Genomic DNA, 15,829 nt, shown 5'->3' on the forward strand with positions numbered 1-15,829 from the left:
TGACTGATTACTTCAAACAAGTGTCGTACACATTGCATCGATCACATTGAATGTTCTTTTCTAGAAAGGAAAGAATGTGTGGATGATCTTCATATGTAATGGCTCTTCGTGTCATTCCACATTCTAAACACAATTGGTAATCACATTGAGGACATTCAAAATATAAAGCAGGTTTGGTTGAATATCCACAAGTATTACATTTACAATTATACCTTTTCATATGAAGGGAGAGGTGGTTGTGATTAGGTTGGTGGGAGGTTTGGATTTTTTGTGGTAATTGATCAATGCAATGTTTATGAAGAAAATACTTGCATCTATTGCAACCATAATATACTCCACTAACATCTGATGTTGATTGACATGCAAAACATCTAACATTGACATCTTTATAGATAGTATCTGTTGTGTCAACAAGTAGTAGCAAATGAGGATGACTAGAATGTTGGATGTAATGTTGGCCTTCATTAAGACATGTTGTTATGGAATTTGACATTAAGGCACATTCAATGTCCATGTCAAATCCACATTCTTTACAACAGAACATGAGTCTCTTTTGGGGGGTTTTGAAACAAGATTCGCACCAGACAGATCTTGATGTAAGAATGAGAGGATGGCGAGGATGAAAAGAGTGATCGATTTGCTTTGGTAGTTCTTCACATGACTTGTGGATATAATATTTGCATGAATCACAAACATAATAAGGAGATTGTTTCACAGAAGACTTACATAGTTGACAACTAATTTGATCAGTAATGTTGATTTCACTATCCTTAATTAGGTGCAAATTATGTTGTTGATTGCAGACATGTTGAATTTTCTGATCATCCATCTATTTATAGCAAGAAACAATAATATAAAGATGTTAAAATACTTAAATGGAAGAGGATCTTCTGTCTAGAGTGTGTCGAATTCTCTGTCTAACATATGTATTAGGACATGTGTCAATATAATTAATGTACTATAAAATATTTTGATGGAAATAAATTTAATTAAATAACTTTGAAAGGATAAAAAAAAAAGTGAATCACAAAAAAAAAAACATAAATGCATCAAAATATTTATGTAAACAAAACAATTCATAACACATATATAAATATTGCTATAAAAAAATATATTATATATATAAGGAAAGGATACAATATAACTACTTTACTTTATAAATAATTTTGCAGTATTCTTCTTTTTTTTTTTTTTTTTTTTTTTGTCACAAAAGTCTAGGTTGAAAATAAGAGTTTTCTTTTTTTTTTTTAAAAAATCAAAATGTAAACGCTTCATTAAGATCATTTTGCTTTAAAATTAGTGTAATTTAATTATACTTTTTAATTTAATAAGGATTTTATTCTTAAATAATAAAAGGCAGCGTTACTCATCTAATTTTTTTCTCATGATTATATAAATTATAGTTATTTAAGACATCCTGCAAAATTTTATGAAATTCAGAAAAATTTAACACACCGAAAACTGTTTTCAAACAGTGTGTTGTACGCGTGACTATTTTATTTTATACCCGTGTAAAATAGATTGTTTGAATATTATTTTCTATATTGTAAAATATTCTGAATTTTCAAAATTTTGTAGGATATCTTAAATAGTTATAACGTACACGAATATGAAAAAAAATCAGACTAAAAAATTCTTCCATATACCGAAATAAGTAAAGCGTGCATCAGTACATCCCTTTTAAGGGGGTGCACTGTAGAATCACCCTGTAAAATTCTTTAATGCACCCCCTTAAAATAGATGCACCGATATATCTCTATCAATTTTTGTATCCGAAATAATTTTTTAGTCAAGTTTTTTCTCATGATTATATAAATTATAGTTATTTAAGACATTCTGCAAAATTTTATGAAATTTGAAAAAATTTTAACACACCGAAAAATGCTTTCAAACAGTGTGTTGTACGCGTGACTATTTTATTTTATACGCGTGTAAAATAGATTGTTTGAATATTATTTTCTATATTGTAAATTATTCTGAATTTTTTAAAATTTTGTAGGATATCTTAAATAGCTATAACATACATGAATATAAAAAATATCAGACTAAAAAATTCTTCCGTATACCGAAATAAGTAAAAGGTGCATCAGTACATCTCTTTTAAGGGGGTGCATTATAGAATCACCCTATTAGTTTTCCTAAACTATTATAATTAGCAAATAAGAAAAAATAATATAAAAGTTGTAACTTTATTGTTTATTTATTTGGAAATATGAATAATTATATGTTGATTTTATTTTATTTACATTATTTTTATTTTAGAGTATTAATGTTTTTTTTTTCCTTTCCAAGCTTTTTTTTTTATTAAACAATTTTACCAAACAAACAATATCTTACAGTATATTAATTATATTGACACATGTCCCAATACTATATGTTAGACAAGGAATTATACGCACTCTCTAGATAGAGGATCTGCTTCCTACTTAAATATACTAAGGGCCAGCTGTGCTGTGGGAAAAAGTAGTTGTAGCTGTGCTGTGAGAAAAAGCAGCTGCAGCTGTGCTGTGAGAAAAAGCTACTGAGTGTTTGGTAAATATAATTTTAAAACAGCTGTGAGTTAAAAAAGTTGTATATAAGTGTTTCGTATAGAGATGGAACTTTATACCGCGGGGATGGGTAACCGCGGGGACCCGCCCCTAATGGGGTGGGGATTCCCCATCTTAGTGGTTAATGGGGGCGGTGGTAGAAGACAATTTCAATACCCGAAGCGGGGATGGGGCGAGGGCGGGGATAATACTATCCGCACCATATCCGACCCCGATATAGATATATATAATTTTTTTTGTTTTTTTTTCAAACTTTGACACATATTTAGTTTTTATTTTCTATTAGGTTATGCTTTTTTGTAAGTAGGTTTATTTTTTATCTTCTATGAATTATGAATGCATAATAAATATTTGCGAGAATATTAGTTTTATTTTTTTCAATTATTTTAAATTAATTTGTTTTTTTATTTTACCTTAATGGATACCCGATGGGTTCTCCATAACCGATGGGTATTCCCCTACCCCGAATCCGTTGGTTATTAGACGGGGATGGGGCGGGGATAGGGTTATAAACAGGTAGCGGAGATGGGGGCGGGGATTGCATTCCCCGTACATTAACCGACCAATTTCCATCTCTAGTTTCGTAAGCTAAATGATTAAATAGCTGTTAAATATATAATTACTAAAATAGGTATGACATTTGTTATCTAATTTATTTAAATAATTTTATACATATTAATATATTTATAAATATTATTTATTATATTATAAATTACGATATTTTTTTCTTATAATATTTAATTCTTTTAAATATTTATATAATAAAATAATAAATTAAACTTTTACTAATAATAATAATAAGATGACTGTTGAGTAGTTTTTGATTAGAGAAGGGTTTTTTTTTTTTTTGAATAAGAATGAGATTGAAAGAATGTAAGAAGCCCTAAAATTAATTGGTAAATAGGAAATTTAAAATTAGATGAGGGCAATTGAGTCAAGTGAAATTTTTAAAAAAACTATTTTTTAAATTTTACTAAATACATATTAACTCATAACTTTTACTTTTTCAAAAGTGATTTTAGCTTTTTAAAAAGTTTTCCCAAACGGGGCCTAAAAAAATGACCTAAAAAAATGAATGAGAAATTACATGTTTATATTTGTTTAATAAAGGGTGAAATGATAAAACACATGCATTAATCACTCAGTTATGTATGCTTTATATATATAACAAATATAAATTAGAAACAAAGAAAGAAATTGTATATGTATTACAACTACAAGTGAGAAACTGAATAAAAAAATCAAAAGCTTACCGATGGATCAAAAGTTGGCCACCAAACTTGGAAATAAATAAATAAAAATGAACTCCGAAGAGCTTAAGTTTGATATGTTTTTTTTAATTGAGTACTTATTTCTTTTACTACGAGTTGTAGTCGGTTATTTGTATTTTATATATCTTTTATAGGTATAAAAAGAGAATAAAGAGTTAGCCCCCCCCCCCAAAAAAAAAAAAATAAAGTAAATAAATTCTTTTCTTGTTGAAATAATAAATCCATCTTCTAGACTATTCTTTGTGAATTTGTAGAAATATTAAAATTGAACGAAAGATGCTTTAATATTAGTTTCAAGCAAATTAAAAGGGTGTTTGGTAACATTTTGTTTATAAAATTTTTAATCATAAAATAAAGTGAAATTTGTGTTTTTAAAATAATAAATCCATCTTCTAGACTATTCTTTGTGAATTTGTAGAAATATTAAGTTTGATATGTTTTTTTTTTTTGGATTGAGTACTTATTTCTTTTACTAAGAGTTGAAGTCGGTTATTTGTATTTTATATATCTTTTATAGGTATAAAAAAGAGAATAAAGAGTTAGCCCCTCCAAAAAAAAAGAAGAAAATAAAGTAAATAAATTCTTTTCTTGTTGAAATAATAAATCTATCTTCTAGACTATTCTTTGTGAATTTGTAGAAATAACATAACTTAAAACTAACAAAAGATGTTTTAGAATGTGTTTGGAAGTAACAGTGTAATTATTAGGTAAGATAATTATTATGGTAGTAATTACATAGTTTAGTAATTACACTATATTTTAAAATGCAAGATGTATTTAGATATAAGGTGGTAATTACAGGGGCGGACCCACCTTGTAGCGAGGGGGGGCAGTCGCCCCCCCTGAAAAAAAAAAATCGAGATAAAAATGTATATGTATTTTAATTAGTTACAACATATATTTGTATTAAAAGATGATATTTATAGACATAATAGTAACCTTGGTGTAATGGTTAAGGTAGTTGGTAAATAAGTTAGAGGGTAAAGGTTCAAACCACACTAACTACACTTTATATTTTTTTTTTAAATTTATTTACGCCCCCTCACTTTAAATTCTGGGTCCGCCACTGGGTAATTACATATGAATTCCTAATATTTTGTTTGGCAAAATAGGGAAAATAATATTTTTTAGTAGCTAATGTATAATATGGAAAGTTTTAAGTAATTACACAGTGTAATTACATTCAATTCTCATAAGGGCCATGAGAATTGGAAAGTGTAATTGGAACCCTACAATCATTTCTAATTATAAAGTTACAGTGTAATTACATGGTCAGACAAACATGCCAAATTGTGTAATTACCTCTAATTACACACAAATCCAATTATGGCTTTCCAAACGCACCCTTAATATTAGTTTCAAGTAAATTAAGGGGGTGTTTGATAACACTTTTACTTTTTAATTTTTAATCATAAAAATAAAGTAAAATTTGTATTTTTAAAAAACAAAAATGTGTTCAATAACTACACGTTTTTTTTTTTTTTTTGAATTTTAAAAACAGAAAACAAATGTATGTTCTATAAAATTTATTTTCATTTTGATTTCTTAATTTTATTTAAGTCGGGTCCAAGTTCGAATTTGAGACCGATTGTAGTTCGAGTCTGGGACTAGGGTCGGGGCCGAAGTCTGAGCCCCAAGGTTCGGGTTGGGGTTGGAGTCTAAAATATTGATTAAAAAAAATTGTTTAAAAAAATATTGAAAGTGATTTTTTTTTTGTTTTCAAAATTTAAAAATTTTGATTCTCAATTAAAAAATTAAAAAAGTGAAAACAAGTTTTATAGAATATGTTTTTAGAAAATATTTTTACTTTTTTTAATTTTAAAAACAAAATACTTATTAAAAAAATATTACCAAATACACTGTACTTCAAAAAATTTAGTTTTAAGCTTTAGTTTTTTAATATAAACGAATAACTTTTTTTTTTTAATTTAAGCACGTATTAGTAGGATACTTGTTATTTATTTTGGGAAATTTACACCCACTACTGATTTTTCCCATTTTATTACATTTATACTGTTCCACGGCAAAAACAACATTTATACTGTTTTTTTTTTTGGCAGTTTACTGCCTTTTAAACAACATTAAACGTTTTTTTTTTAAAACAATTTTTCTTTTTTTGGCAGTTGCAAACTTTTTACATAATATATATATATATATTATAATCTTAAAAAACGTGTGGGGGGTTTTCTTTTTTTTTTTTTAATTTTCTTTTAATTAAAATTATATAATATTTTAAAGGTATAAAGGTGTGATGTGACTTGTGTTGTCACTTTAGTGACATATATTTTTTTTTTATTATTTTTTTAATTGAAATTGATGATAAAAATATGTCACCTAAAATATTTCAAACTTATTTCTTTCACTCTAATCTCTCTTCTCCATTATCCTCTCTTACTATTCATCATCTTCTTTATTTTTTTCACTCTCTACTTCCTCAAGTTCTCACTATTTCTCTCCATCAACATATAACTTTTTTATTTTTTTTTTCATGTTCAGTTCTTCTTCTTCATCTTCTTTTCTTTTCTTCTTCTTTTTTTTTTTTTTTTTTTTTAATTTTTTGAAGTTCTTAGTTACGTTTTTTTTAAAATATAAGAGTTAGTGTGGTTTTTTTTTGTTCTAATTTTCCAGATCTTTCTTGCAAATATAGTGCATTTAGTATTGAGGATGTGCACAACATAGTTAATTTTTGATCATTTTTTTCTTTTATTGTTTTATTTGTTTTAGTATTGTTTTAGTATTGTTTTACTGTTGTTTTTCATGATTTTTATTTTTTTTTCATGTTCAGTTCTTCTTCTTCATCTTTTTTTCTTTTCTTCTTCTTTTTTTTTTTTTTTTTTTTTTTTTTTTTTTTTTAAATTTTTTGAAGTTCTTAGTTACGTTTTTTTTTTTAAAATATAAGAGTTAGTGTGGGTTTTTTTTTTTGTTCTAATTTTCTAGAACTTTCTTGCAAATATAGTGCATTTAGTATTGGGGATGTGCACAACATAGTTAATTTTTTATCATTTTTTTCTTTTATTGTTTTATTTGTTTTAGTATTGTTTTACTGTTGTTTTTCATGATTTATTTATTTGATGCCGATTTCACTGCCCTTGCTCCATCTCGCTGGAATTAATAGGTATTTTCTGGGTGTTCTCGTGTTGTTGTGATGGTTATGTCTGTGAGTGTGGAAGATGGAGGCTATAAATACATTTCTTCTTCGTTCTCTTTGGCTATTTTTGTGGTTTTTTTCTTTTGGTTCTCCTATAAATATATTTGACGAGCTCACTCACAAGAGAGTTTTGAGGTGTGTGTTTCTTTTATATTTTTCTAAGTAGTTATATTTGCTTCATTTGTTTTTGTGTTGTTTCAGTGTTGTTTTAGTAGTTTTTTTTTTTATAATTTTCTAGGTATAGACTTGCAAATATAGTTGATTTTGCATCTGGTGTTGAGGTTGTGCAGCAGATTGTTTGTTTTTTTTAATCATTTTTTTCTTTTGTTTTGTTTGATTGTTTTAGTGTTGTTTTGCCATGATTATTTATTGACGTCGATTTTACTGCTTTTGTTTATTCTTGCCGGATTTAATGGTTTTTTCTTGGTGATTTCCGTCTCCGGCGTCTCCCCACACACGAACAAGATTGTTTCCCGTGTGTTTTACTGTTCACAGTAGAAATGAAATGATGTTGGGCTTGGGCAGTACAAAAGTAATGAAATTGGGCTGGGGCAGTATAAATGTTGTTTTTGCCGTGTCCCAGTATAAATATAAAGTTTTGGTCCAAAAGCAGTATTTTTGTAAAATTCCCTTTATTTTTTCCAAAAATCAGTAGATGTTAATGATTATTTGGGAAAACATCAAGAAAGTGAAATATATCATTATATATATAATTTATTATTTGGTGTCAATATATATGATTTTAAAATAAAAATACATTACACGCTTTTTCTTATTTTAAAACAAACAAACAAATGAATGTTGTCCCTCTTCTCTTCCCAAAACAAAAATGTATAAATGTTTTAATAAATAATAGAATTTTATTAATTAATGGTAATAGAAAAGATTGCAGCACCACAATTAACTTTAAAAACATATATATTTTGCTTCATCCACCTCTCGAAAGACATAACAGTAGAAAGTTTTACAGTAGGTTCATTCAACCTCGTAGTTTGAGCACTCAACTATTGCATAAAGTACGTAACGGCACTACTAATAACACCTTCAGTCACAAAGAACTTTTCATTCCTAACCAATAACAACAATTTAGTGGCGAGTAATTGAAGAACAAAGAAGAACCAACAACAAAATAAAACAAAACAAAACCATGTCACACAGACAAGACTAAAACTCAAAATCTTATCACAAAGACAAGGCTAATAACAGTACGTAGGAAAATATAGCCCCGACCAAGTCACGCATAATTAAGCCCAACAGAAGGCCAGCGAGGCTGTTTTAACAAAAAAAAAAAAAAATTCTCCGATAGCTATAAATTTAATAAGAAAAAACTTTAATTTTTTTTCCCTATTATTAACGTTTGAGAGAGAATTTAGATATATGATAATATTCTTTTATTTAATATTATCGTAAAAATTACCACAAAAATTATATTTTGTAACATATATGTTACTTTTTTTAAAAAAACAAAAACTAATATAATGTTACTCTTACAAAAATGTATACATATTTAAAAATAGAGAAGTTTTATTTACACCCCAAAGTTATAATTACACTCCATTACTAAATTTACCCCAATCATTTAATTAAAAATATTTTTTATTATAATTACACCCCACTTTATTTAACAAAAGGATATTTATTTTATACACCCCAAAACTTCCCTAAAAGTTATATAAACTAGCTTAGTGGTGAGAGAGGGATGGGAAAAAGAAAGAGGTTATAGGTTCGAACCCAAGACCTTTGAACTATTAATTGATTGTAAAATATCATTACGCTACACTTACAAAAAAAAAAAAAAAAAACTAGTTACTTTTTTTTATATATATAATAACCTTATTTCTAAATAAATTTGTATATTGATTACCTTTATATGGTAGGACTTAGCATAAGTTTCCTACGGGTAGGGAAACTTTTTTTATCGTTGATTTTAGATCATGTAGTTATTAAGATATAAGGTGTATACTCTTACAATAAGACTGCTTGTATACAATTAAAACTTTATACATATTATAATAATATTTAGTTATATATTTATTTTAAAAATAAAATAATATTAATAATTAAAAAATTTATTAATTTTTAATTTAAATTATTATTATTTTTTAATGCAAATCTTCACAATTTTTGCACTAATATTGTAGAGCACGTATTTAAAATTTTTAAAATTTGCTAATTCCAATTTAAACTTATCTTGTTATATTTCGAAACTCATAGGTCGAGATCATGAGTTTAAAAAAAGGGCTGAAAATACATATTATATGCATATATAGTTACATATTATTTTTTTTACAAACAATAGGCAACAACAAAATGTAATTCAAAATGTAGTATGACCGAGATCCTCCAGGTTGCACTGTCGCGATACGTACAATCGTTGTCGAGCTCCAACTCATTGCTCCTCCAGCTTAGCCTTACCCTTACCTACACAAGGTAGCAAACTAATGAGTCGACAGACTCAGTAAGATATGCATAACATTTATATAAGCATTATGATACCGGCTTAATGCCTAAGCCGTCTTGAGCCCAATTACCAAGCTCACCAAATGGTTAAGAACGTTCTCAACGAAAGTACAACCACTGTACTATATGCACTAGAGTACCAACTCCGTACTCGTGTTGGTAGGGCCTTTATTGTACTTCTGAAAGTTACTGAGTGTTGTACCACATGCACTCCATATCCCTTGGTACTCATATTGGTAACACTGTAACTATCCTAATGCCCTACACTGTACTAACACCCTTAAAAGTAACTCATTTAGGCGTTAGTAGTGTAATAAATAATAAGAAACACTCAATTACATATAAATACTTTATGCTATCTTACCTCATTCCAGATTCAAGCATGCCGGTCGACTTGAATGGAAAATCTTCAAGTTGAACGAAGGTCCTAAGTCACATTACACAATTGGGTAATAACTCGAATAAACCGTTTCGAAACCCTAGCTCATATATGGATAATCTTAATGACACATACAATATACAGCTACCCCAAATACCAAGGAAAACCAAAATATGCTTGGAAAATAGCACAGATTTGGAAAAGTTGCAATTTTGGGGGGTCCTGCTTGTAAACTGTTTAACCGATTTTACAAACCCTGTAAAACCGGTCTGTCGGTTTGCACCAACAAACTCCAAAAATTGCATAACTCAGCCAAATCTTCCCCAAATGCAATCAAACTCTCCAGAACACCTGTACACATATTCTAGAACAATTCCCACACAACAGTAGCAAGAAAAACTCAATAAAATTCAACATGCCATTTTTGAGTCAAGTTTGAGTTCCATGAGCTCAAACTTGCTCAACCTCAAAATAGACAATTACAGTAACACAAACAGCCCTAAATCATCAAGTAAAACCTATTATAACTACTCTTAATCAAAACTCAAACAACAGAACCAAAACTCCAAAATTCAACACTTAACCAACCAAAACCTTAAGAATATCTAGAGTAGGGTTTCAAGGGTCATACCTTCAATCAAAGGCTTCAAACCTAAACTGAATCTTCAGGATAAATTACACAATTTTCAGAGCTCCACCTCTGGTTCGAAGATGGAAGAAGAAGAATAGGAAATCTAGATTTTTTTCTCCATTTCTCTAATTTCTTATTTTCTTTCTTTTCTTCTTGAATTATTGGATAAAAGGTTAATTATATAACCTTACTTTAAATGGCAGCTGTCAACCAAAGGTGGGGACACCTTTCTAAAAAAAAAACCATTTTACTAATCTACCCTTACATTTAAACCAAACACAAGGAACAAATTAGGGGTAAAATGGTCCAGTACCACAACCCCGCCAACACCAACCATTGAGCTCACATAACATATTTTTAATCACTAAAAAGCTTTATGCCATGTGACTAAAATATCCTCCGTCGCATTTTCCATCGCCACCGAGCTAAAATTACAAGAACCAGATATTTTGTAAAAATTATAAATGTTCACAGATATCCATCAATAGTAGTATAAATAATAATAAATTAGTATTTATAATCTCACTAATCCATATCTAAATCATGCAGTCATTACAATTATCTCCCCATTAAAAGGATTTCGTCCCCAAAATCTAACCTGAATAGCTCTGGATACTGAGTCCTCATGTCAGATTCCAACTCCCAAGTGGCTTCTTCTACTTTACTATTCTTCCAGAGTACTTTAACCAATGCTATGGTTTTGGTTCGAAGGACTCTCTCCTTTCTATCCAGAATTTGTACTGGTTGCTCATCATAAGACATGTCTGGTTGCAACTCCAAGGCTTTGTAACTCAGAATATGCATTGGATCAGATACGTACTTTCTCAACATTGAGACATGAAATACATTGTGCACAACTGACAATGTTGGTGGCAAGGCCAACCGGTATGCTACCTGTCCGATCCTTTCAAGTATTTCAAAAGGTCCAATAAACCTTGGACTTAACTTGCCTTTCTTTCCAAAATGCTTGACACCCTTCATTAGTGATACACGCATGAATACATGATCTCCTTTCTGAAATGTAACATCCTGACGCTTAGGATCTGGTAACTTTTCTGCCTGCTTTGCGAAGCAAGCATTCGAGCTTTAATCTTGTCTATTGCCTCATTTGTCTTTTGGACTAAATTAGGGTCCAAATATTTTCGTTCTCCAGTTTCGTCCCAATGAATTAGGGAGCGATATTTTCTGCCATAGAGCAGGTCGTAGGGAGCCATTCATATGGTACTTTGATAACTGTTATTATAGGAGAATTCAATCAGAGGCAAATACTTACTTCATGAACCTCCAAAGTCCATGACACAAGCTCGCAATAAATCCTCAAGTATCTGAATAGTCCGTTCAGAGTGCCCATCCGTTTGAGGATGAAAGGTTGTACTAAACTTCAAACTAGTACCCATGGCCTCCTGCAAACTCACCGAGAACTTCGATGTGAATTTAGGGTACCCCATGAAGGCAAACAATTTCTTTCACATACAAGTCAACATACTGATCCACCGTATATGTTACTTTCACAGGTAAGAAATGTGCTGACTTTGTAAAGCGATCCACTATGACCTAAACTGAGTCGTACATCACTGTGGTCATGAGAAATCCAACAACAAAATCCATTGCAATGTCTTCCCACATCCATTTTGGAAGTGTTAATGGCTGAAGTAGTCCTACTGGTCGCTGATGTTCTGCTTTGATTTGCTGGCAGGTTAAGCATCTAGTTACATAATCCACTACATCTCTTTTCATTCCGTACCACCAATAGTAGGGCTTTTAATTTTGATACATCTTGGTGGTACCCAGATGCAATGAGTAAGGGGTAGTGTGTGCTTCATTCAGAATTTCTTTCTTAAGCTTATGATCACTTGGGACACACACCCGAGTCTTAAACAATATCATTCCATTGTTCCAAATTGAGAAGTCTTTATTTGCCTGCTAAGACATCTTCTCGAGTTTTAACCAACTCAGGGTCTTCTAGTTGTGCTACTGTGATCCTTTCCAACAAGTCTGACTAAAGTGTCAGGTTATGCAATTCTCCAATTACAAATTCAATATTTTCCCTAGACATATCCGAGGCTAACTGAGGAGAAATCATTACTGCATTAAAAGTCGGGTTGGGCCCCTTCCGACTCAAGGCATCTGCTACGACATTTGCTTTCCTGAGGTGATACAAATTTTCACAGTCATAGTCTTTAACCAATTCTAACCATCGCCTTTGCCTCATGTTTAGATCCTTATGAGTGAAAAAGTACTTGTGATTTTTGTGGTCAGTATAGATTTCACACCATTCACCATATAAGTAGTGTCGCCAAATCTTCAAGGCAAACACCACTGTTGCAAGTTCCAGATCATGTGTTGGATAACACTGCTCGTAATCTTTCAATTTTCGTGAAGCACAAGCTATGACTTTATTCGCTTGCATTAATACACAGCCTAAGCCCTGTCTGAATGTATCACAATATACCACAAACTTTTCTTGGTTAGTTGGCAGGGCTAACACTAGAGCTGTGATTAATCGTTGTTTCAACTCTTGGAAACTGTTTTCACACTTGTTTGACCACACAAATCGCTGATTCTTTTTTGTTAGCTCATATAATGGCATTGCAATCCTGGAGAAACCTTCCACAAAATGCCGATAATAACCCTTTAAACCAAGAAAACTCCGCACCTCAGTAACTGTTTTTTCAGCCTAGGCCAATTCTTCACTGCTTCAATCTTCCCTGGGTCTACCATAATCCTGTCTTTCCTGACAATATGTCCTGAAAAAGACACACGTGGCGGCTAGAACTCACACTTTTTAAACTTTGCATAACGTTTATGATCTGTGAGTTGTTGCAGAACCATACGAAGATGTTGCTCATGTTCTGCTTTCGATCGAGAGTATACAAGAATATCATCGATAAACATAATTATAAAGTTATCGAGGAAATCCTTGGATACCCTATTCATGAGATCCATAAAGGCTGTTGGAGCATTCGTTAACCTGAATGACATAACTAGGAACTCATAATGACCATACATAGTTCGAAAAGCTATCTTCGGTATGTCTTCTTCTCACATTCTTAGTTGATGATAACTAGATCTCAAATCAATCTTACAGAATATCGTCTTACCCTGAAGTTGATCAAACAGATCATCAATTCTAGGCAAAAGGTACTTGTTTTTAATTGTTAACTTATTCAATTCCCGATAGTCAATACATATTCGAAGAGTCCCATCCTTTTTCTTTACAAATAAAATTGGAGCTCCCTAGGGCAACACACTAGGTCGAGTGAACCCAAGATCCAGCATCCGCTAAAGTTGTATCTTTAGCTCTTTCAATTTTGTAGGAGCCATACGGTAGGGTGCCTTTGAAATAGGTTCTGCCCCAAGTATCAGGTCAATAATAAAATCTATCTCTCGTTGTGGAGGTATTCCCGGTAATTCCTTGGGAAACACATCCAGGAATTTCTTAACCACTTTGACCTCCCCAGGTCTGAGTAACACAGGTTTCATGGAATCAATTACAATCACTAGAAACCCTACACATCCACTGCGTAGAAAATCCATAGCCTTCTATGCTAAAATTCTTGGGACACGAGAACCTTGAACCAATCGCACAAAAACAAATAGTTCTTAATTTTCTAGCTGAAAAGTTACCATTTTTCGTTTATTGTCGATACTAGCAGAGTATTTGGACAGGAAGTCCATTCCAAGTATAATAACTTGGACAAAGGTAACTCCACAAGATCGGCACTTAGTTCTCTGCCCTCAATTCTGATTAGAACTGATCTAATCCACTTTCTTGAAATAATTAACTCCCCATTAGGCAACGGGGTTCCAAATCCCATTTCAAAAATATCACTAGGCCTATCAAACTGACTAAGCACTCTTGTTGCTACATATGAGCGTGTAGCTCCCAAATCAAATAACATAGTATAAGTAAAGTCGTTAATAAGAAGCTGACCTACAAATACTGAAGGACTGGCGGCAGCATCCGCCTGAGTGATAGCAAATACTCACAGTGGTGCAGGTTTAGCTTCCAGCTTGGGTTCCTCTTTCTTCAGCTGGGGACAATCTTTCTTGAGGTGCCCAACTGATCCACACTTAAAACAAGCTCTCGTGTTACATGTTCCAGGGTGATGTTTCTTGCAGCGTGGACACATAGGATAGGAGTAGGTCTGACGTCCCCCTTTACCCTGACTTTTGTGAAACTTCTTGCTTTGCACTGAACTCCCTGCAGGTGGGAAAGTTCTCTTATTTTGTTAAATAGTGGAATCACCACTCTCCCTGCCAGGACCAGAGATAGGGAGAGTGGCAGTCCCACCAACACCAGGAGCCTCTCGGGTTTCTTGCAGAAACTTTACTGCTCCTTCAGCTCGAAGAGCCTTGTTAACCATTTCAACATAGGTTGTGGTATCATTGGTGGTAATAACTAGATCATGCTTGATCTTGGCATTCAACCTCGCCAAGTACTTTTCCCTTTTGCTAAAATCTGTGGGCACAATTTCGGAGGCCAGCTTGGCCAAGCGATCAAACTTGGTCGTCGTATACTCAGCCACATGCATATTCTCACCTTGTACCAGCTCACCAAACTCTTTCCGTTTTGCATTGTGGACCGCCTCATTGTAATATTAAGCATTAAGCAAGTCCCGAAATTCTTCCCAGGTCATTCTAGTGACATATTTTGTGAGGGACACCATCTCCCACACACCAGGGCATCTTCTTGGAGTTGAAACGTGGCACATGCCACCCTATCATTTCTGGTAACTCCCATGTAATTCAGTATCCTTTCGATCACAGTTAACCACTGCTCTGCTTTAAGAACATTAGGACCTCCCAAGAAAATTGGAGGTGCTAGCTTTCTAAACCGCTTGTACAAAGGCTCCATACGGTTACTAGCAATAGGTTGTTCTGCTGGCACTGCAAGAACCATAACATGTGGTTGCGGGGGAGGCTCAAGCCTTCGAATCTCTTCTTCTTGGTGAGTGATTCGGGCTTGCATCTCAGCAAACCTCTGTTCCCAATCAATAGCAGCCTAAGGCGGATTCTCTTGGCCACCTCTTTAAGCACGACCGCGACCACATGGGTTTTGGGGATTTTTAAAACCCCGACAACCTCCAGTCTCAACCATTTCACACTGACCTCTTACGTTTCGCTGGGCGCCCATTATTTAGGACTTAGCCTGCGAACCCACAAGGCATGCAGGTAGACAGTGGTCAATATATTTCCAAGACTGCATTTAGAGTTATGTAACATTTCACACATATATGCAATACAATTTAAACAGTTTGCAAAAAGGTAAAAGCTTACGGAACCGTGAGTTGAGCTCAACATTGGCCTTGATTGTACATATCTTGACCTTCTTCAGTGAACAACCTGGTGGCTCTGATACCAAACTGTAAAGCCCGTATTTGAAAATTT

The 15,829-nt window shown here is 32.2% G+C and overlaps 2 protein-coding genes across 2 annotated transcripts; both read right to left on the reverse strand.

Moving 5' to 3' along the window:
- Positions 1-7: 7 nt before the first annotated feature.
- Positions 8-3,979, reverse strand: LOC115724644 (protein VACUOLELESS GAMETOPHYTES). Its single transcript, XM_030653979.2, has 2 exons — positions 3,803-3,979; positions 8-829 (listed from the first exon to the last, which is right to left on the reverse strand). Exon 2 carries the CDS (start codon positions 827-829, stop codon positions 8-10), a length of 822 nt encoding a protein of 273 aa, XP_030509839.1. The 5' UTR covers positions 3,803-3,979.
- Positions 3,980-9,788: 5,809 nt separating this feature from the next.
- On the reverse strand, positions 9,789-11,789 carry LOC115695323 (uncharacterized). Its single transcript, XM_030622397.1, has 3 exons — positions 11,712-11,789; positions 11,037-11,497; positions 9,789-9,855 (listed from the first exon to the last, which is right to left on the reverse strand). The coding sequence occupies exons 1-3, from the start codon at positions 11,787-11,789 to the stop codon at positions 9,789-9,791; spliced, it is 606 nt and encodes a 201-aa protein (XP_030478257.1).
- Between the last annotated feature and the right edge of the window lie 4,040 nt (positions 11,790-15,829).

The sequence above is a fragment of the Cannabis sativa genome, chromosome 6 (assembly GCF_029168945.1).
Source record: "Cannabis sativa cultivar Pink pepper isolate KNU-18-1 chromosome 6, ASM2916894v1, whole genome shotgun sequence".
NCBI classification, from domain to species: Eukaryota; Viridiplantae; Streptophyta; class Magnoliopsida; order Rosales; family Cannabaceae; genus Cannabis; species Cannabis sativa.

Bases quoted from the DNA above. Each gene is read 5' to 3' on its own strand.
- LOC115724644 (XM_030653979.2), bottom strand. From the start codon at position 829: ATGGATGATCAGAAAATTCAACATGTCTGCAATCAACAACATAATTTG.
- LOC115695323 (XM_030622397.1), bottom strand. From the start codon at position 11,789: ATGGGCACTCTGAACGGACTATTCAGATACTTGAGGATTTATTGCGAG. The intron at 11,498-11,711 runs GTAAGTATTTGC...TTCGCAAAGCAG, and splicing joins GGACTTTGGAGGTTCATGAA to GCAGAAAAGTTACCAGATCC. The intron at 9,856-11,036 runs GTTAGATTTTGG...AATGTGACTTAG, and splicing joins CAGTATCCAGAGCTATTCAG to GACCTTCGTTCAACTTGAAG.